The 21,155-nt window shown below is 38.4% G+C and overlaps 3 protein-coding genes across 3 annotated transcripts in view; 1 reads left to right on the top strand and 2 right to left on the bottom strand.

Moving 5' to 3' along the window:
- The first annotated feature begins 1,999 nt into the window (after positions 1–1,999).
- Positions 2,000–2,509, top strand: LOC130052233 (uncharacterized). The gene has a single exon (XM_056156649.1). The coding sequence runs from the start codon at positions 2,000–2,002 to the stop codon at positions 2,507–2,509; it is 510 nt and encodes a 169-aa protein (XP_056012624.1).
- A 5,245-nt stretch (positions 2,510–7,754) lies between these two features.
- Positions 7,755–12,085, bottom strand: LOC125678648 (mucin-3A-like; the record flags this gene model as incomplete). Its single annotated transcript, XM_056156648.1, has 5 exons — positions 7,755–8,008; positions 8,139–8,288; positions 9,818–10,726; positions 11,110–11,475; positions 11,671–12,085. Coding segments are annotated over 5 exons (1,908 nt in total), but the record flags the coding sequence as incomplete, so codon positions are not given.
- A 4,255-nt stretch (positions 12,086–16,340) lies between these two features.
- The window catches only part of LOC125679442 (PR domain zinc finger protein 10-like), a 43,130-nt gene continuing 38,315 nt past the window's right edge, over positions 16,341–21,155 (bottom strand). The window contains exons 21-22 of the mRNA XM_056157519.1: positions 18,458–18,684; positions 16,341–16,931 (exon numbers count right to left, since the gene is read on the bottom strand). Of these exons, the coding sequence (XP_056013494.1) occupies positions 16,859–16,931; positions 18,458–18,684 (300 nt within the window). The 3' untranslated portion in view covers positions 16,341–16,858. The remainder of the gene's footprint in view (positions 16,932–18,457; positions 18,685–21,155) is intronic.

Raw genomic sequence — 21,155 nt, 5'->3', positions numbered from 1 at the left:
GCATTAAAATAGCAAGGGGAGTTTTATGGTTTATACTGTTTAATTAAATGCATTCAAGCTAGGATTAAATGTGCATCAGCCTTCTCTGTACTTCAAAAGAGGAGTCAAATGAAGAATTGATCTGTAACGATGAAATATGTAAAAACAATTTGTATGCAGAAAATTACTTTGCTCATTTTACATGAATACGTTAACACGGACTATATTTTGCTGCATGCGCACATTACATGTACATACTGCATTTTATTGCATATACATATTAGACACTGCAGTTTACTGCATATACATATTACACACTGCATTTTACTACATATGTATATTACACACTGCATTTTACTACATATACACATTACATACTGCATATAAACATAGCTTTTTATTGTGTTCATTGGGCTTAAATACATTTACCGCGAAGTGGAAAACTATTGCTGTACATGTACTAAACAAAAAATAGGATGGATTACATCAGGAAGGAGTGGGAATAATGCTGACAAAGAAAGCCAAGAAATCCCTGATGGAATGGAAACCCATAAATTAATGTACGCAAGATTGTATACAACTCTAAAAATAAGCCCGATTCCTATTACTATAGGATGCTCAACTGTATGACAAACGGGATGATTTCAGCTTCTCCAATATCCCATTATCACCTGCATGTGGTGTTTATATCTCTCAACTGATTCGATACGCAAGAGCTTGTTCTGCGTATAGTTAGTTTTTAAATCGAGGCAAGCTACTGATAAACAAGTTGATGGTACAAGGGTTTCAACAGTCTCGATTGAAGTCAGCATTTCGCAAATTCTATGGTCATTATAACGATCTACATATGTAGTTCGTCAATACAACCTACCATTGGGTCAAATGCTGTCTGACCTGTTTCATACCGATTGTTAGGTCTTGGCACACTGATTTTGACTACGGATAAATCTGTTTACCTGATCAGGATATAGGGCTCACGGCAGATGTGACCGGTCGACAGGGGATGCTTACTCCTCCTAGGTACCTGATCCCACCGCCAGGGGTCCGTGTTTGCTCAACTATCTATTTTGTATGCTTATAGGAGTTATGAGATTGATCACTGTTCGTTATCTTCACCTTTCATACAAGAACGATGAGAGGAGCTGATGCAAGCAGTATTCTTGAACTGTTACGGAGTAAGATCAGAATAAAAATAAAGAAACAAAAACCAAGTACAGAAACAAGTAGAATGAAATATGAAGTCACAAAACTCTAACAGCCAGAGAAAAGGGAAACGTTCACATTGGAGCTGAAAAATAGATTCCAAGTGCTCGCGGAATGGGAAAGTGTGGAAGACATCTGGGAAAACATGAGAAAAGGACACAGACAGCAGACAGTATACTTGGGATGAAGGAAAAAGGACAAAAACCATGGATAAGCAGAGAGTCATGGAAACTGGTAGAGGAAAGGAGACAATTGAAACTCCAAACTTAGAAACAGCAAATCAGAATGACTGAAAAGGAACTTAAGAAGCAAATATAGCATGAAAGACAGAGAGGTAAAGCGCAGCAAGAGGAATGACAGGAGAAAGTGGACCGAAGACTTGATTACTGAAGCAGAATGAGCAGTCGGTAATGGACACGTGAAAACAGTCTACGAGATAACTAGAGTGCTAAGTAATGAGAACAAAGGCCTGACAACAATTAAGGACAAAGAGGGTAAGATCTTGTGCAGCCTAAATGAAAGAAAGAACAGGTGAAGGGAGCACTTTCAAGAAATATTAAGTCGTCCATAACATGAACATACATTAGAAGTTGAATGCGAAGAACAAGAAGTAGAGATAGATGCTGGTCCCATAAGGAAAGAAGAAATCGTCAAGCCTATAAAAAAAAATTAAAGAATGGAAAAGTTTGGAATAAAGGCCTTGTTGTAAAAATTTCAAAGAAAGGCGTTAGATCGGTATGTGATAATTACAGAGGCATCACACTTTTATTTGTACCAAGCAAAGTGTTCTCCAGAATAGTGATACAAAGGATTGAAGATGGAGTGGAAAAACAACTGTATGAAAAACAAGCTGGCTTTAGAAGAGATTTACACCTCGAAATATAATAGAACAATGTACCGAATGGAATTCAACATTGTTCACTACTTTGATATCGAGAAGGCATTTGATTCCATTCATAGAGAGAGCCTTTGGTCCATCATGAAGTTATATGACATCCCAGATAAATTGGTCAGAATGGTAAAACTTCTTTATGAGTCATTCCAATGTGCAGTCCTAGAAGATGGTGAAGAATCCGACTGGTTCTGGGTAACAACAGGAGTGAAACAGGGTTGCACAATGTCTGGATTCCTGTTTTTGTTGGTCGCCGACTACATAATGAAAAGAACCACAGAAAGAGAACCAACAGGAATAGGGTGGATCTTCACTACAAAACTTGAAGATCTAGACTTCACAGATGATCTTGCACTACTCTCCTCAAAATTCCAAGGATTCAACAAAAGACACGAAGACTACATGAAAATGCAAGTCGAATTGACCTCAGGATAGACACAAAGAAAACCAAGGTAATGAGACTCAATTCTGACATAAGAAAACCAGTGAAGATTGATGGACAAGACCTAGAAGACATAGAAACATTTACTTACCTTGGAGGTGTGCCAACATCAAAGGGGGGATCTGACGAGGACATCACCATCAGACTGGAAAACGCTACATCTCAATTTAGAAGGCGCAATAAAATCTGGTGCTTATCAAAAGTTTCCATCCACACAAAAGTTTTAAGTTATTCAATAGCTTGGTCCTGTCGGTTCTCGTGTATGGAAGTGAGACATGGAAAACAACGGAATGAGACTAAAAGATGATCGACACCTTCCAGAATAGATGCTTGAGAAAATTAACGAGAATAAGATGGCCAGAGAAAATATCAAACGAAAAACTCCATCATAGAACAAAAACAAGAAAAGCAAGCGAAATAATAACTCTCAGGAAGTGGATTTGGATTGGCCATGTACTAAGGATGGAGAACACCAGGATTTGCACCACCGTACATGGTACCCAGAGGGAAGGAGAAAAGCATGCCAGCCAAAAACAACATGGAGAAGAACTACTGAACAGGAAAGGTTAAAGCTGGGGTGGAATAGCTGGGTGTCAGCAAGGGCAGCAGTCAGAGACAGGTGGAGGCGGTGTATTGGGACCTTATGTGACAGCATACACGAAGAGGATAGGTGAGGTCACATTTACGGTTTAGGTACATATCTATACATTTGAAGTATAATAGCACATGAATGTACTGTGTACTCACAAGAACCATTACAGTAAGTTCTGATATAACTTGTTAAGAACGTTGTACTTATACCATGGCCATTTTAGGAATAAATGTGGAATAAAAGTATAGCAGTAATGCGCACACTTACCACAGAAGTAGTGGACTCTGGTCACAAGGTTTTAAAAGTTGATGACCATTACTAGATGAACTACACGTACATCAGTATTATACTTAAGGGTTATTGGGCATTTTAGGTAAGCCTAATATTCGCCCATCTTTAGCAAGAACTTGTCCAGTTTGGTCTTGAATTCCAGGATGGTCTTGGCATCAATCACTACTTGTGGTAGTCTATTCCACTGGTTAACCTCACATTGACTAAAAAATATCTGATGGAGTCGGATTTTAGATCTGTCTTTGAACAACTTCCTCGTAATGAATCCATACTGGCAAATGTAAAGAATTGATTATAGTCCATATTTTCCTTGTTGGTCAATATTTTGTATGTTTCTATTAAGTCAACTCTTGCTCTTGTTTTCAAGTGTCTGGAGCTTCAAAATCTTCAGCCGTTCTTCATAGTTAAATTTAATGTTTTTCAAGCCGCTCACCATTTTGATCGCTTTTCTCTGTATTCTTTCAAGATGATTAATGTCTTTCCTATAGTAAGGTGACCATGCTTGTACACATTATACTTTAAGTGTGGCAGGATGCATGTTTTATAGAGGATCCTAAAACTTGGTGCATGTATATCAATTTCAGTGAATGTTTTCTTAATTAATCGGATTACATTAGCTGCTATGATGCATTGTATAGATGGTTTCGTATCATTAGCTATCCACACACCTATGTCTTTTTCTTCCGTAAGGATCCGCCTCAGTACCCCCTTGCTTGTCGTAAGAGGCGACTAAATGGGGCGGTCCTTCGGATGAGATCGCAAAACCTGAGGTCCCGTGTCACAGCAGATGTGGCACGATAAAGATCCCTCCCTGCTCAATGGTCATAAGCGCCGAGCATAGACCTGAATTTTGCAGCCCATCACCGGCAGTGGTGACGTCTCCATATGAGTGAAATGTTCTCGAGAGGGACGTTGAACGCTATTCAATCAATCTACCATAACTTCTAACCCGCTTCTTTCATCACTGTCCGTCGCAGTATATGCAAATTTGTATTTTTAGCAATGTGCATACATTTGCATTTTCCCACATGGAATTTCAAAAGCCAGTTCCTAAACCATTCACTCAGTTTGTCTAGGTCTTCCTGTTATAGCAGACTGTCTGCTATAGTCTTTACACTATTCCATATCTTGATGCCATCAGCAAACATTCTGAGATTGCAATTCACTATATCTGGAATGTCATTCACATAGGTAAAAAACAAGATCGGCCCGAGTACGGATCCTTGCGGTACTCCACTGTCAACTTCACACCATTTAGAGTATTTTCCACGTACTGAAACTTTCATACCTCTGTTGGTCAAAATGCTTTCTATCCAACTATGTACATTATCATGTATACCATAACTTTCCAGTTTTAAGTAAAAGGCGTCTGTTGGACAGTGTCAAAGGCTTTTTGGTAGTCAAGAAATATTGTGTCGATCTTGTATTCTTTATTAAGAGCTTCTGTCCAATTTTCAAAAGTAATGCGGATGAAATAATGTGGTACTCATTCATATTCTCGAACACATCAAAACTAATAGATTAGAGACGGGGTGTGTGTGCTTGTAGTGCATATAGATCAAGGTGACCTACTATTTTGGAGTACTATGGCCATGTGTAGGATTGATTAGTTTCAAATTCTATCAGGGACATACGCTGCATAGCCAGAAGGAAAATTAAGTGTATGGTAGGGTTTAAGGGCCGCTATAAAGCTCACAGTGTGTCCAGGACAAATCCCTACAGGGGGGGGGGGGGGGGGGCGGACGTTCATCAGTTTGAAACAGGGTTTCTTGTCAATTTTCAAAATAGAAAATTGACAAACTTATTTTCTGAAGTGTTTATAATTTCTATTCTCTCTCTCTCTCTCTTTTAAAAGGAAACAGTGTTTCAAAATTTTTATATAAAGATTTTGTGTGTGTGTGTGTGTGAAAAAGGATTTTTTAATATGCATATGTCCTGTTGTGATAAATAATTAAGATATTGATGGCAGAGCATCCTATGGGGAAAATCCCACTTTGTGCAGCAAGGCTTCCGTTGAAAGCCTTTCTTCCGCATGAAGCCACCATATGGGGGAAACGCCACTATAGCTGGTATAGAACAAAGCGCCCCTGGACCGCAATGCTCGCCTGATCTACGTTACGTATAGTCAAGGTATTTATTGGACGCTATGCCGCAATAGTCACCTTGTATATTTTATTTGGTTTATTCAAGATTGCGAGGGGCTCTATTTCCCCCTCCACACACACCTTACTCCTACAAGTATTTACATGTATAAAACGTTGAACACCAGTTATGGTCCTGGCAAAGGATGTCGTGGTTTGAACAAACTTAAATCTACATTACGCGAGGATGCTATCACATTGATGAGATTGAAACGTTGCTTTTTGCGAAAACGGATCCAAGATCTTACTACGACCTGTCTTGACCTCTGGGATCAATCTTCACTATACAAGGGAACTTTAATGGAAGTTTAATCTGGTTTAGTGATTTTTGATTAAGTTTTAGATATGCTATCTCGTTTAGCTACATAATTTCAACCTAAGCGAACAGTCGCAAACCAAAGTAACTGCCCAGTCTAGATATCTCAATGTCGTATTTCACACTGTGCCCAATGATGCAAATTAACTGGTTATGCATATGAACATATACGTGTATATGTAAATATAGATGTGTGCATATGTATGTATGTTTTCATATATAATATACGTATATTAACGTACGATGTGAGAAAACATTTTTCTTTAAATCGAGTACCTGTGGTATAACTTACCTATAACATGTATTCACAATATAATTTTTTTCTGTCTTATATACTATCTATGTGATGTTTATTTCTAATGTATAATTGTTGTATGTAAATCTCCTTTAGGAGGAAATAAAGAATGAATGAATGAATGCTTGAAATCATTGTGTCTCTATTACTCCCCTCTTGGAAGGTACTATGTGACAATTGCGGGTCAAGATTTCTGAACGGAGGGAGGGGGTTACAATGGACGACTGGGACTGTCTGGAGACCTCCAGGTGGTCCAGGGCAGAGAGGGGGCGAAGCATCCTGAAAGTACCGAGTCCTGAAAAAGCATGGTGTTTTGAACGTAGTTCTATTTTTTTTTTAAATCAATTATATTAGTTGGGGGACAGGGCATGATCTCGGCCCTGGATCCGTCACTGCAATGTGTCGGTGATGACGAACGTATTCGGTTGATAAACGCTTAAATATGAGCAATTATAAAGCTCAGATGAGCTATAAATGAAAATGGTACTGTATGAAGAAAACGGTATCAATTCAAAGTATTCTTTCAGTTTATTTTGAAATACTGATCGCGGTATATCTGTGACGTGTATTGACAATACTGATCGTGGTATATCTGTGACGTGTATTGACAGTACTGATCTGTGACGTGTATTGACAATACTGATCTGTGACGTGTATTGACAGTACTGATCGTGGTATATCTGTGACGTGTACTGATCGTGGTATATCTGTGACGTGTATTGACAGTACTGATCGTGGTATATCTGTGACGTGTATTGACAGTACTGATCGCGGCATATCTGTGACGTGTATTGACAATACTGATCTGTGACGTGTATTGACAATACTGATCGTGGTATATCTGTGACGTGTACTGATCGTGGTATATCTGTGACGTGTATTGACAGTACTGATCTGTGACGTGTATTGACAATACTGATCTGTGACGTGTATTGACAGTACTGATCGTGGTATATCTGTGACGTGTACTGATCGTGGTATATCTGTGACGTGTATTGACAATACTGATCGTGGTATATCTGTGACGTGTATTGACAGTACTGATCGCGGTATATCTGTGACGTGTATTGACAATACTGATCTGTGACGTGTATTGACAATACTGATCGTGGTATATCTGTGACGTGTACTGATCGTGGTATATCTGTGACGTGTATTGACAGTACTGATCTGTGACGTGTATTGACAATACTGATCTGTGACGTGTATTGACAATACTGATCTGTGACGTGTATTGACAGTACTGATCGTGGTATATCTGTGACGTGTATTGACAATACTGATCGTGGTATATCTGTGACGTGTATTGACAATACTGATCTGTGACGTGTATTGACAATACTGATCGTGGTATATCTGTGACGTGTATCGTCAATACTGATCTGTGACGTGTATTGACAGTACTGATCTGTGACGTGTATTGACAATACTGATCGTGGTATATCTGTGACGTGTATTGACAAAAGATACCATAAAAATAAACACGTATGAAAAGTCATTCAAATTTTAATTGATATAAAATACACGACATTTGGTATTTTTAAAAGCAGTTACAGAAAATAAATTAATTAGAATGTAAGCAATCTGGTTTATAGTTTTGTATGCGTAAAGCGTTGCATAAATAATTAAATGTAATAACAATACAAATCTCAAATATAGAAATTCATAAACCCTTTCCAGTTTGGTATATAAGGGATTTAAAAGCGTCCCATTTCTCAAAGCTGGTAAAATATAGTTTTCCATTTCATTTTGACGCGGTGTTTTTAATCACATTGTTAGGACACCGATATTAAGTACTTGTAGCTGTGTAATTCTTCAATAAAAGCAGAACGACCACCAGTAGATAAGCATTAGAATCTGAAAATAGATGGCAGTTCCAAAATAAAACTGAAAACAAACAATGAAAGGGTGGGGGTGTTAAAGCGGAAAAATGACCATGTGGTGAAACGAAGGGAAATGAAGGTATAATGAATTCAGTGTTTGTTACCCGGTGCTGAGGATCGAGATTGTTGTTGGATGCTGGAGGTTTCCGTAGATGCCACACCAGAGGACGTTCCAGGAGAATCAGAGACACGGGTAGTGGAGGAGAGTGTCGTGCTCAGTGAAGCAGAAAAAGTGGTGGAGGACGTGGACGATACTGAAAGCAGACAACATAGATATTGAAAAAAATCCAAGTTTTACAAATGTTGTAGTGCGCGACTCAGCTTGCAATGACGGCTATTATTAGTAATTGTATTCAGCATTAATCTTCATTTGCTACCATGCCGGTATAGTAACAGATTCGCTACGCCGAATTGCTGTACGCATGCTCATGCTACCCATGCACGCTTTCTTTCTTTAAAATGACAATCTAAAAGTCTATCGTCAACAGGAACTCCGACCCTCTAGCGAACCATGTCATGCAGCGCTTTAGTCAGGTGACATCTACTGAAACACCAGTAGCTACACTGACTGGTTTGTTATATATAAGTAAACCCGGTAACATAATCCACAAGCGTCCCCATTGTAAAGTGAAGTTCTTGGACTGCAAGAGACGCGCATCAAACAACTATTGCTCTCATCAATTCGATTGAAGCGAGCATAAATTCAATTATAGCAAGCATACATTCAATTATTGTGTGCAATAATTATATTGATGATATATTCAAATTATTCAAGATATCTCCAATTATTTAAGTTTATGTTAATTTGGCGCTCCATAGAAAATACCAACAATTCATTTGAAGAAAGCAAATATTCAATTTCTGCGCGCATCAATTCAGCAGAAAAATAAATGCTATCAACAATTCAATTAATGCGCGCAATAATTCACATTACTAGTAATTATTGTCGCATGCTATCCTCGAATAATGATATCTTCAATTATTTGAGTTTACATTCATTTGGCACTCCATACATGCATTGACGCAAACCGCGCTTATCGTCTCCGTTCACGCTACTCGTAGCGGTTTGAGGTAGGGTAGGTACTCCCGGACTTAGTAAGCATGACTAGCGACGATGCATGTCAGATCAAAATGGCACCCCCCCCCCCCCTGCTTGAATATTACCTATAAAGAAAAACGAAATTTTAAGCTCTTAAATGCGGTCTTCGGCTTTTCTGGGTGAAAAGGTTCAAACTTGGGTCGCAACCCCCTCCTCCTGTATACGTTTTCTGGATCCGCCACTATAAGACGTAAAACTCGGTTAGCGACTGCTTCTCGGCATACAAAAGTGAGAGCCGCGGGTATACCCACAGGAACCGGTAATTTTGTCTGTAATAATGATAGTAGGGGTCTATACAATACCGCCCCTTATAAAAAAACCCATACATGTGTTTTTTATTCGGGGGTGGTGTGGTATAGACCCCTACTATTATTATCGCAGACAAAATTACAGGTTTCTGTTGTGTATCGTGTATCAGATGGAACCTTATATCCAAGGTCGGGTGTCGCGCCAAGCGTTGACACGATAGAGAACCCTACAATGAACACTACGGTCCTAAGCGTCATACATATAGTTCTAAAATCGTGCCACTTCAACTACAGCTGATGACGTATCAATATCAGTGAAAAATTCTCGAAGTAATATAAACAAAACAAATGGATTGGGCTGATAACTGACGCGCTGGCATGGAATGACGGAGGTCCTGGGTTCGTGTCTCGGTTTAGACTTTATGTTGCAAATTACCTTCCTGTGACGGACCTGTGCTGGTATCACTGACATCTGTAGTACTGTTGGGAGGAATTGTAACTGTGTTGCTAGGCAGAGACGTCAAAATGTCATCACTTACACCACCGGAACTTGTTTCTGTCGCAGTGACGCTTGGTTGGGTTGTGCTGGCCATTGCAGTTTGTGTTGCTTCCTCTGTGAAACCTAAGTCTGTAAGCGTAGAAAAAGAATCAGTTGTAACAGGTGCTTGGGAAGGGTTGGAGAAATCGGCAGTAGCGGTTGTGTGAGCTGTGCTGTTTTCGGTAACAATAGGTGTGGAGGAGGTGGTATTGATATCGTTTGTCGGTGTGTTTTCCGTGAACGTGGAAGAGGTTTCTGTAACCGTTGCAAATCCTGCGTTCGTTGTTGTTGACACCCCATTCTCAGGAAAATTCGGCTCGGTCACATTGGATACCAGTTCGCTGTTGGTGGAAGTTCCGTTATACATCATATCTGGTTGTGTGACTGTGGATGGCATTCCGGTCTGATAACTGTCTGTGTCGGTCTCTCTGCTTGTGAATAAAACGTCACTTTCTGTATTAGTTTCAGTTGTAAACGAAGTTTCATTGTCGGTATCGGGTTTAATGGTAGTGAGCAAAGTGTCATTCTCTGTCTCGGATTCTGTGGTTGCAAAGGTAGTACCATTTCCTGCATCCGGTTCAGTTGTACCGAACGAGGCTTCGCTCTCTGTTTCCGGCTCTGTGGACGTGAACGAGGCCTCGCTATCTGTTCCCGGTTCTATTGATGTGAACGAGGCTTCGCTCTCTGTTTCCGGCTCTGTGGACGTGAACGAGGCTGCGCTATCTGTTTCCGGTTCTATGGTTGTAAACAAAGTCCCGTCTTGTGTAGTACTAATCGGGGTGACTGTGCTCTCGCTAGTTGTTTGCTCTGAATCCAATGTAAAAGCTGCAATATCATTGTCATCCTAGTAACATATACATGTATATATAAAATTATTTGCCAAAGATGACGACAAAATATGTGTTGTTTAAGTACGTATGAGCGACTATAAATTGTCTGTGTGTTATTATGGGGTTTAGGTGCAGAGACTCCAAGATTCAATACTAAAATTAAGTGATAATAGCATTGCTTAATTTTGCAGAACGCAGCGCTCAGCTTGCGAAAAACGATATAAAATTGCGCCAAGTTGTGAATTTAAAATGTTAGAAATTTGTGCCTTTAAACACTCATTATTATGTTATAGATGTTGAAAATTTAATCTAAAAGAAATCTTATAGAGTAAAATATAATAATAGAATTAAGTTATGTACCAGATGAGACTGTGTAGGTTTCCGCCACAATTCCCAATGCACAAGTTGCGTTGCTTCCAACAAGACAAAGAAAGGTGGCGGTGTCATTTGTTCCCAAATGATATTCGAAGGAAAATACTCGGTGGTTGTTACATTTTCCACTTGAAATAACACCGGAGTCGATAATGCTGGACATGTTGAATGGAATAAACCCATTGTTTTCCGAACCATCATTGAAACAAAGTTGCATGGATTCTGGTTGCGAACCAATCGTTGCGTTGCATATGAGGTTAACTGTAGTATTTGCTGGGTATAAACTTAGGGTGACATTCGAAAATAGTTCTGGTGTTGATGATGATTTTGAAAATAAAATATCTCCTGGGCCTTCTACAAAGAAGTAGAAAATCGTTTTATGACAACTAACAACTTTCAAAAATCATAATTCTTTGTACTTTTACACTTGACGTGTGATAAATACGAGCTTTTAAAAATCTACACGTTAATTTACAACCATAAGCGTGTTTAAAAGCAGTTGAAGAGCCTGGTAATAAATGGTCTCATATGACTGAAACAAAGACAAACCTCTTGTAGTAATGACAGCATCCATAAATTCGACAAGAGGTGTTCCCGATCTTGTCACCGAAAACGTGCATCGATAGAGGGCGCTGTCATCGCAGAGAACGTTATTAGCGGGAATCTGTAGATGGAGAAGAGACGACTCTGGAGAGTCAACATTTCCTGAAACGTTGGCCCTGTCCTGTACCCCTGGGTCCTGCCATGATATTAGACCCATATTTGAACCTCTGTCATAAACAATGGAAACTGTCTTTGAGGCTTCTGAACCGAGCACCGCCGAAGTGTTACGATATATTTGAATGGAATTCACGTCACTTACGGCAGAGTCGTTTGTGACGTAACGACATCCAACGCTCAGTTCGTCTTGTCCAAGATTTACGACTGGTGTCACCGTTATTTGCACTTCTGCTAGAGCGCCTACAAAATTTTCAAAACAACGAAATCAGAATATTAGTTTGATTTGAAAATTAATGCATTTACTATACTAATTTTTTTTGGTCCTTTTTCTTTCATTTCTTGTTAACTTTTTCTTTGTTTCTTTTTAATATCAGTAGATATTATGTACAGTCACTATAAGTTTAGACGTAGTTACGTAAGTTAGGAATGTGTTTCTACCATCGCATGAATTAATGGTCTTTGCATCAGCCTTAGTAACCAAACATGGTAACAATGAATAGGAATATTTACGTGATGATTTACAGCTTCTGTACGAAAACTACTAAGTATTTACCTGTGTCTGTAAATTTTCATTTGTCTCGGGAGACTTTTATGAAAGGTTATAAATTTAATGACTGTTAAGTGTAGTTCCCACCCAATAATATCTGAAGGGGTGTTAATGTCGAGTTGATAAGTTTTTGATTAGGTGAGTAAACAATTCTTAAGGATACTTCAATAACAAATTTAATTCTGGTAAAATGAAATGTACATGATTTTTCACGCATAAATATGCCAAAGACAATATTTACCAAAGGATGTATACCAGAACGCATGTACCAAACGTTCTTAAAGTACAAAATAATTTATGTATACTAGTTCTGCCAAAAACATGCGTTCTAACGATACAGGAATAATCCCCAGAGAGGTAAATCAAGAAGGATGTTGCTCTGTTAGTACATAGTATTTTCTATTATTTGAACAACGATGTAAATCGGCCATTGGTGCACAAAATGCACTTGACTTATAACACCACCTATTTGAAGGATTTCATTTTTTATGATTTATAACAAGACGAATTTGAAGGATTTCATTTTTGGGTCATGATTTTTAAAGTAAAGATTTGTAAATAATGCAAAATTAAGTTGGTTACAGAAGAATTTGTGTGTGTGTGTGTGGGGGGGGGGGGGTATCATATATTCTCAATGTACACTTTTAATGGACTCTTTTCTTTGTGGTATACTAGTATCCATTTGTATAAACCCACCGTTGTCTATAGAATTTTGGGACTTAATTTTTCACCATTGAATTCGTAGACTTCTTCAATGCTCTTTAAGACATTGCAGCAGTCTTTCATATTTGCCTTGCTATGTCTCACATGAGACTAATTATCAAACTAACATGCAACTTACATGTATATATCACGGACTCCATACCACCGACAAACCTTTGTTTGACTTACTCCGACCTCTAGTAAACTAGTAAAAAATATAGTTTCTCTGCATCGGGTACTAATCATTTGCCTTTGGATCACTAAATTATTGAGATTCTTACTCCTTTTTTTTTTCCATCCCACATCTCCGTCAAATGACCGCATCACTTTCCAGCTTTTACCGAGTTTAACTTTGACCTTTGGATTGGTGCTTGAAGACCTCTTCTACACTAGTACAAAAAGGACACACGGCTTTATTTACACACTGTCCACAAAAAAGTCAAACTTACCGCTGACTATGACCTTGAACTTAGTACTGCTATGACCTTGAACTTAGACTCAAACTTATTGTTGACTGTAGCCTTGAACTTCGTTCGAAGGAAGAAAAAAACCCCAACGAAATTACATTTTATACAATACCATGTTAAATGTTTGTAAATGCAAGCTTTTTCAATCCCTCCGAGTCGTGATATGCAAGTCTAACATTATCCACGGTGAAGGGGAGACACGTTTAGATAATCGTAGAGGACCTCGAGCGTTACCTTAGCAATATCAAATTTTACAGGTCGATGTGTGATAGAGTAACAATCGTTGAACTATCGATCAAATGTCAAAAGATAATTCCCAATTTTTCATTGTCCTCACCTACCCCCCCCCCCCCCCTCCTCCTCCACATTATCCACCCTAGGAATAATGTCTTTAACTTTCTGAAACCGATGAAGACGAATTTTAAACATCATATCCCCCTAGAATCTAGGGACAATAAATTTTGGTAGAGGCTCCCATGCACAGCAAATGAATAAAGATTTACATGTAAGTGATGCATTTCAGTATATAAATACCATGTAGTCCCTCCCTGGGGCCTTACTCCACAACTTCAGATAAATCCAGCAGGGTGTAACACTCACGAATTTTGAGGGGGGGGGGGGGGGGCTTCCCATTTGTTACATGCAATAAACACTCTATGTATGTAGCGCTACACTAGAACCTAAACCCCAAAACTACGGCGACTTTATGCCAAATTTTGAGAAGATCTGTTCAGTATTTTCAGAATGAAGCCAAATGCTTAGAAAGGGATTATGAACGATATTTGATGCGCAACGTAAAGGGGAACGTGTTGCACCTAAATGGAATCCATTAGTTAAATGATGCATCTGTACAGTGTGATGAGAGTGGCGTTTAGCACTGCCGACTGACCTGTGCAATCATGTCAGGGCCGTAAATTACATGGAGGCAGAGGAGGCAGCTGCCTCCTCCAACTTTTGAGCCAAAAAAAATTAAAATTTAAAGTTCATTAGAATTTATGTTGTTTCCAATAACTAAGAACATGATACTTCCCTTAAAAAGCATTCCAAATCTTTCTTTTAGAATGAGTTAGTCAAGTAACATCTTAGAAGGCCCTAAAATCAAGGATTTTGCACGAAACGTGTTCAGTGTGCACAAAATGTGCTCAGCGTCTGGGGGCCTGAGCGGCCCCCAGACCCCCGCCTAATTTCCTGCCTCCTCCAAATTGAAGGTTAATTTACGGCCCTGCATGTTAAATCTATTTTCTAATTCAGAAGCATTTTAATGTTTTGTTTTTCTAGTATAGTGCTAAATTAATATTAAGAACATTTTGTCACATAATTGTATAATATTATGACGAGAATAAGTTAATTGACACATATAAAAATGAAATTAAACAAAGTTCAGCAGTTGAATTACATGTGTGGACGATCAAATGTACCTTAAGACCATTGTCTTTTCATTAAAAAAAAAAAGGAATAAATAAATAAACCTTGATCAAGGTTACATTTTTTTTTTTTAAAAATCAGTTTCAAACTACATCAGTGCTAGTTTTAACGTCTAAATAAAATGAGTGGAAAACTGCCAGAAAATTCCACGGATTTCTGGTGACGAACAAGTATCATTTTCTCTGAAGTGTCCACTGAAAACGTATCAATTAAACCATGTTGTTTCAGAACACACACAAAAAATCTTACCAACTGCAACAAATGACAGAACTACGATGATATGCACAGCCATTGTTATCCCTTTCTCCAGCTTGAGTGATGGATCCTAGACGACAGTATTGTTTTATCTAATGTATATAAAAATTTTATGACTTAAATACTTGAATGAACAGTGCTCGAGATTTCATTACAGGTCGTATTATAGCTATTTTACCCGAGAATTTTGACACTGTTAAAGAACTGTTCTATCTAATCAAAATGTACACATCATTTCTAGTAACAAGAGGCCTACAGGCCTTAACGGTCACCCGAGTACCATGGCCCATAAGACCCGACAGGGAGTGCATTTAAGCCTCATTCTGGAGTCATGTGCACATCTACATGTAAATATGCACACAATTCTCATTCAGTAGGAAAGATGAAGTTCGAAGCATTTACATCCTCCTCCCCAACGATCATTTTGATGTGTGCATAAATTAGACAAGAGCCGTGATTGAATTCATGCGCGCAAACAATTGACCTGAATAATAACTAATTTGATAATTCGATTATTACCCGCAATAATTCAATTGATGCAGCATCAATCATTGCCCGCAAAAGTGAATTAATGATAACTTGACATAATCATTGATACCTTCAAGTACTAGCGTTTAAATTAATTTGGCGCTTTACAATATACAGTTGAAAACTTCAGTATCTCGAATACCATGGATATGTCAAAGTGAGTTAAAATTAAAAACCCTTCGATATCTAATCCCCCCCCCAAAGTTTGACTATTTGTATACAGATCAATGTATTATGGTAAGTGCTGCTAAAAAAACAAATACTTCTTAACATTTATATTGCACTGTGCTTTCCCCTATTAGACAACAGTGCAAGTTTTCGTGTGGAAGTCATATTCCTGCTTCCACCAACCTATTTGAGAAACTGGGGTCTGGAGACACTTCACCCAGAGCCACAAAGAAAAATCCTTAATCATGCAGGCTCAACCAACTGTTGCTGTTTTGTCTTGTCAATTTCAGTTGTGTATGCAGTAACCTTTTACCTGGTAAAGACATGTCAATTCAAAATTCCGTGTAATGAAGACTTCTAAAACCATTTTTGTGGCATCTTGCACCAGGTGAAATACATAACAACGGTTTATGGTCACATTTTAATTTCTGACAATCTAACAACACAAGTACTAAAACAAATTACAGTCCATTCTTTCGATTTTTCACAAGGAAAGTACATACTTCAATGGTCACATTTTAATTTCTGACAAATTTAACTAATCAAGTACTAAAAAAATTTACATTTCATTCTTTTGATTTTTAACGAGGTGAGTACATGCTTCAATGGTCTATGGTCACATTTTAATTTCGGACAAATTCAACTAGTCAAGTACTAAAGCAAAGCAAATCCATTCCAATCTTTCAATTTTCAACATGGAAAGTACAATACATGCTTCCAGGACACAAGTATACATGATCAAAATTGATAGCACCTGTTTATCAAGGTCACCTGTTTATCAAGGTCATTTTATTCACTTGTCACTACTGTCTTAATTTCATGATGAATCTTAAAACATACAATGTAGTCAACTATAATTAACTGGCTACATTAATCTCCACAGTGACTGTAATAAAACGAGATTCTCAGATTCATGAAAATACACTTAAGAAATTTTCTTCTTAAGAAGTTCCACACATGGCATCATATTGTCATCTACTTGAACAGCTTCCTCCACCCTAAAGAATTAAAATAATGAATTAAAATGAGACAGATTTTATATAAAATAAACCATATATATTCACATGTAAAACTATCCCTATTGTGACCCCAACCTACCCCCAGAAGCCATGATTTTTATAAACTTGAATCTGCACTACAACTGTTTGTCAGGAAGCTTTCATATAAATGTAAACTTCTTTGGCTCAATGGTTCTTTTAGAAAAAGAATTTCAAAAATTTTCTCTATATATTAGACCTCCTATTGTGGTCCCATCCTATCCCTGGCGGCCATGATTTTAACAAAACTAAATATGCACTATGTCAGCAAGCTTTCATGTAAATGTAAACTTTACTGGTACAGTAATTCTTCATCAAAAGATTTTTAATGATTTTCCCTATATATTATTTGTATTTAAAACTTTGATCCCCTATTGTGGCTCATCATATCCCCGGGGGCCATGATTTCAACAAACTTGAATCTGCATTATGTCAGAAAGCTTTCATGTAAATTTGTACTTTCCTAGTCCAGGGGTTATTGAGAAGAAGAGTTTTAGAGATTTTCTCCCTATATATTTCTATGTAAAACTTTGATCCCCTATTGTGGCCCCATCCTACCCCATGGGACCATGATTTTAACAAACTTGAATCTGCACTATGTCAGGAAGCTTTCATGTAAATTTCTACTTTCCTGGTCCAGTGGTTCTTGAGAAGATTTTCCCTATACATTGTATGTTTGCATGTAAAACTTTGATCCCCAATTGTGGCCCCATCCTACCCCCGGGGCCATGATTTCTACAAACTTGAAACTGCACTATGTCAGGAAGCTTTCATACTAATGTAAACTTTTTTGGCCCAATGGATCTTGAGAAGATTTAAAGATTTTTTTCTACATATTAGTATGTAAAAGTTTGATATCCTATTGTGGCCTCATCCTACCCCCCTGGGAGCCATGACTGGAACAAACTTGAATCTGCACTTTGTCAGAAAGCTTTCATGTAAATCTCAGCTCATCTGGCTAAGTGGTTCTTGAGAAGATTTTCCCTATTTATTCTCATGTAAAACTTTGATCCCCTATTGTGGCCCCAACATCCCCCCCCCCCCCTCCCCTCCCCCTGGCCCAGTGGTTTTTGAGAAGATTTTTAAATGACCGTCACCTAATGTTTGCATTTTTGTGATTACCTCCCCTTTGAAGGGGGCATGACCCTTCATTTGAACAAACAAGGATGCTTTGTACAAAATTTGGTTGAAATTGACCCAGTGGTTCTGGAGAAGATGAAAATGTGAAAAGTTAAAGCCGTCACCAGACAAATTTTGATCTTTTCAGAAAAGCTCACTTGAGCCTTCGGCTGATGTGAGTTAAAAACAATAGGTCTCCCCCTGAAAGAGGGGAGACATAATTAGGAGAGGGGCTAGTAATTTGTTCCCAATCCCTTTGCATTGATCAATGAAATATGTTCAACCGACACAAAAACAATGCCCTTGCATATGTTAGAACACTAGAATAGAACAACAGCTAACTTTCAATTCAGTGATTTCTAACTTACCTTGATAGTAATTCCTCATACTCTGTCTGAGACAGACAACTGCTGTTAATAGCCCTCTTACACTGCACACCTAATGTTTTGAAGCATCTAGTTCTACCCTTGTTATGATCAGGATTGTCCCACAGTGGTAAATCGTCCACCAACTCCCAAGCTTTCAGAATATAGTCTATCAGTGCTGGCCACGACTCCAAAGCCTCCAGCTGTTTTCCCTGATCAATGCAGGATTTCTGAAACAAATACTTTATTGCTTAAAGAGATGAAATTTAGGAAAGTACTGAGCCCCAGGGCAATTGTATGGTATCCGTGCCAACATAGAACTCAATTCAACAGTGAAAACATGCATATATATACTCAACAGCATCATCAGATTCTAAAATGTGAAATGCCTGAAAAATAATTCAAGTAGATGTCACCATTGCCAGTGAAGGCCTGCAAAATTTAGGCCTATGCTCAGCGCTTATGACATTTGAGAAGGAAGGAATCTTTATCATGCAGGGATGCGACTGAATTCCTCAGAAATCAGAGGAAAACTGGTCAAAAACGGAGGAAAACACCTCACCCTACTTGGAAAAATATCATTTTCTGCCACTTTAGATCAAATCCAAAGTGTTTCATTTTTTCAAAAATTGAGCAAATCAGGATTTCCTCTGAAATGAGGAAAAATCACACCCCTGATCATGCCACATCTGCTGTGACATGGGGGCTCGGTTTATGAAGTCTCATCCAAAGGACTGTCCCATCTAATCGCCTCCTATGACAAGTAAGGGGTACTGATGACCTATTTTGACCCAGATCCCCACAGAATCATATGTAGATATCCAATACACTAACATAATTGAAAAGATAACCAGGATAGAGATAAATGTGTCTATAATTGTGTTTTGTTGTATACACTACGGGTTGTTCCAGAATTACAGTATACGTGCTGTGGGTAATAAGAGCGCTTTTCAAAAAAAACAAGAGATGTTTGTAAAACACATATGCCCCACCCCATGATGCAAAATTGAAAAGGGTTATACACACACACATCATTTAATTGAGAGTAGTATCATCAATTCAAAATATTGAGCAGACAATATCTTCCTATGTCAAGAGTGGATTGACCATGTGACCTAAAAATCAATAGGGGTCATCAACTCCTGAAGATGTACCAGTGTACCAAGTTTGATGTCTGTCAAGCAAAGGGTTCTCAAGATATTGAACGGGCAGTATATTCCTATGTCCAATTTGACCCTTGACTTTTGACCATGTGACCTTAAAATAATTAGTAGTCATCTTTTCCTGAAGATGTACCAGTGTACCAAGTTTGATGTCTGTCAAGCAAAGGGTTCTCAAGATATTGAGCGGACAATATATTCCTATGTACAGTTTAACCCTTGACCTTTGACCACGCGACCTCAAAATCAAGTTGTCATCTTCTCCTGAAGATGTACCAGTGTACCAAGTTTAAAGTCTGTCAAGCAAAGGGTTCTCAAGATATGGAGCTGACAGTATATTCCAATGTCCAGTTTGACCCTTGACCTTTGACCATGTGATCTGAAAATCAATAGGGGTCGTCTTCTCCTGAAGACGTACCAGTGTACCACGTTTGATGTCTGTCAAGCAAAGGGTTCTCAAGATATTGAACGGACAGTATATTCCTATGTCCAGTTTGACCCTTGACCTTTGACCATGTGACCTCAAAATCAATAGTGGTCGTCTTCTCCTGAAGTCGTACCAGTGTACCAAGTTTGATGTCTGTCAAGAAAAAGGTTCTCAAGATACTGAGCAGACAGTATATTCCCATGTCAAGTTTGACCCTTGACCTTTGACCATGTGACCTCAAAATCAATAGTGGTCGTCTTCTCCTGAAGTCGTACCAGTGTACCAAGTTTGATGTCTGTCAAGAAAAAGGTTCTCAAGATACTGAGCAGACAGTATATTCCCATGTCAAGTTTGACCCTTGACCTTTGACCATGTGACCTCAAAATCATTAGGGGTCATCTTCTCTTAAAGATGTACCAGTGTATCAAGTTTGATGTCTGTCAAGCAAAGGGTTCTCTAGACATTGAATGGTCAGTATATTCCTATGCCTAGTTTGACCCTTGACCTTTGACCATATGACCTCAAAATCACTAGGGGTCATCTACTCCTTAGGATGTACCAGTGTGCCAAGTTTGATGTCTCTCAAGCAAAGGGTTCTCAAGATATTGAGCGGACATTATATTCCTATGTCCAGAGTAGATTGACCCTTGACCTTTGGACCTGAAAAACAATAGGGATCCTCTTCTACTCATAACTAACCCACATATGAAATATCATTATCATCAAGTGAATGGTTCTCAAGATATTGAGCGGACAACACATGGTCTACAGACCGACCGACAGGTGCAAAACAATATGCCCCCTCTTTTTCAAAGGGGGGTATAAATATCAAATGTGGGTGTTTATCGGTTTGGAATGCCATGATACTTTTTTTTTACTTCCCATAACAAACGAAGTTCAAAGGAGTATAAGCGCACTTGGTATGCAATTTCGCCTACATAAATACATTTTTCTTGAATATCATTTTTTACAAATATTCTGCTATACAATGTCAGTTTATACTTCTGTTTACCCAAATTACTTAATAAAGATATCTATATGTTGATAGCATCTTTATTTGATAAGCATAAACATCACTGTGATTATATAGAGTATATAGTAGATGTAATGTTGT

The sequence above is a fragment of the Ostrea edulis genome, chromosome 2, assembly GCF_947568905.1.
Source record: "Ostrea edulis chromosome 2, xbOstEdul1.1, whole genome shotgun sequence".
NCBI lineage: Eukaryota > Metazoa > Mollusca > Bivalvia > Ostreida > Ostreidae > Ostrea > Ostrea edulis.
The sequence above is the reverse complement of the archived record's forward strand: the minus strand, read 5'-3'. Positions and strand labels throughout refer to the sequence as shown.

What these genes read in the sequence shown, in the direction of transcription:
- LOC130052233 (XM_056156649.1), top strand. Translation starts at nt 2,000, where the DNA reads ATGGAGTGGAAAAACAACTGTATGAAAAACAAGCTGGCTTTAGAAGAG.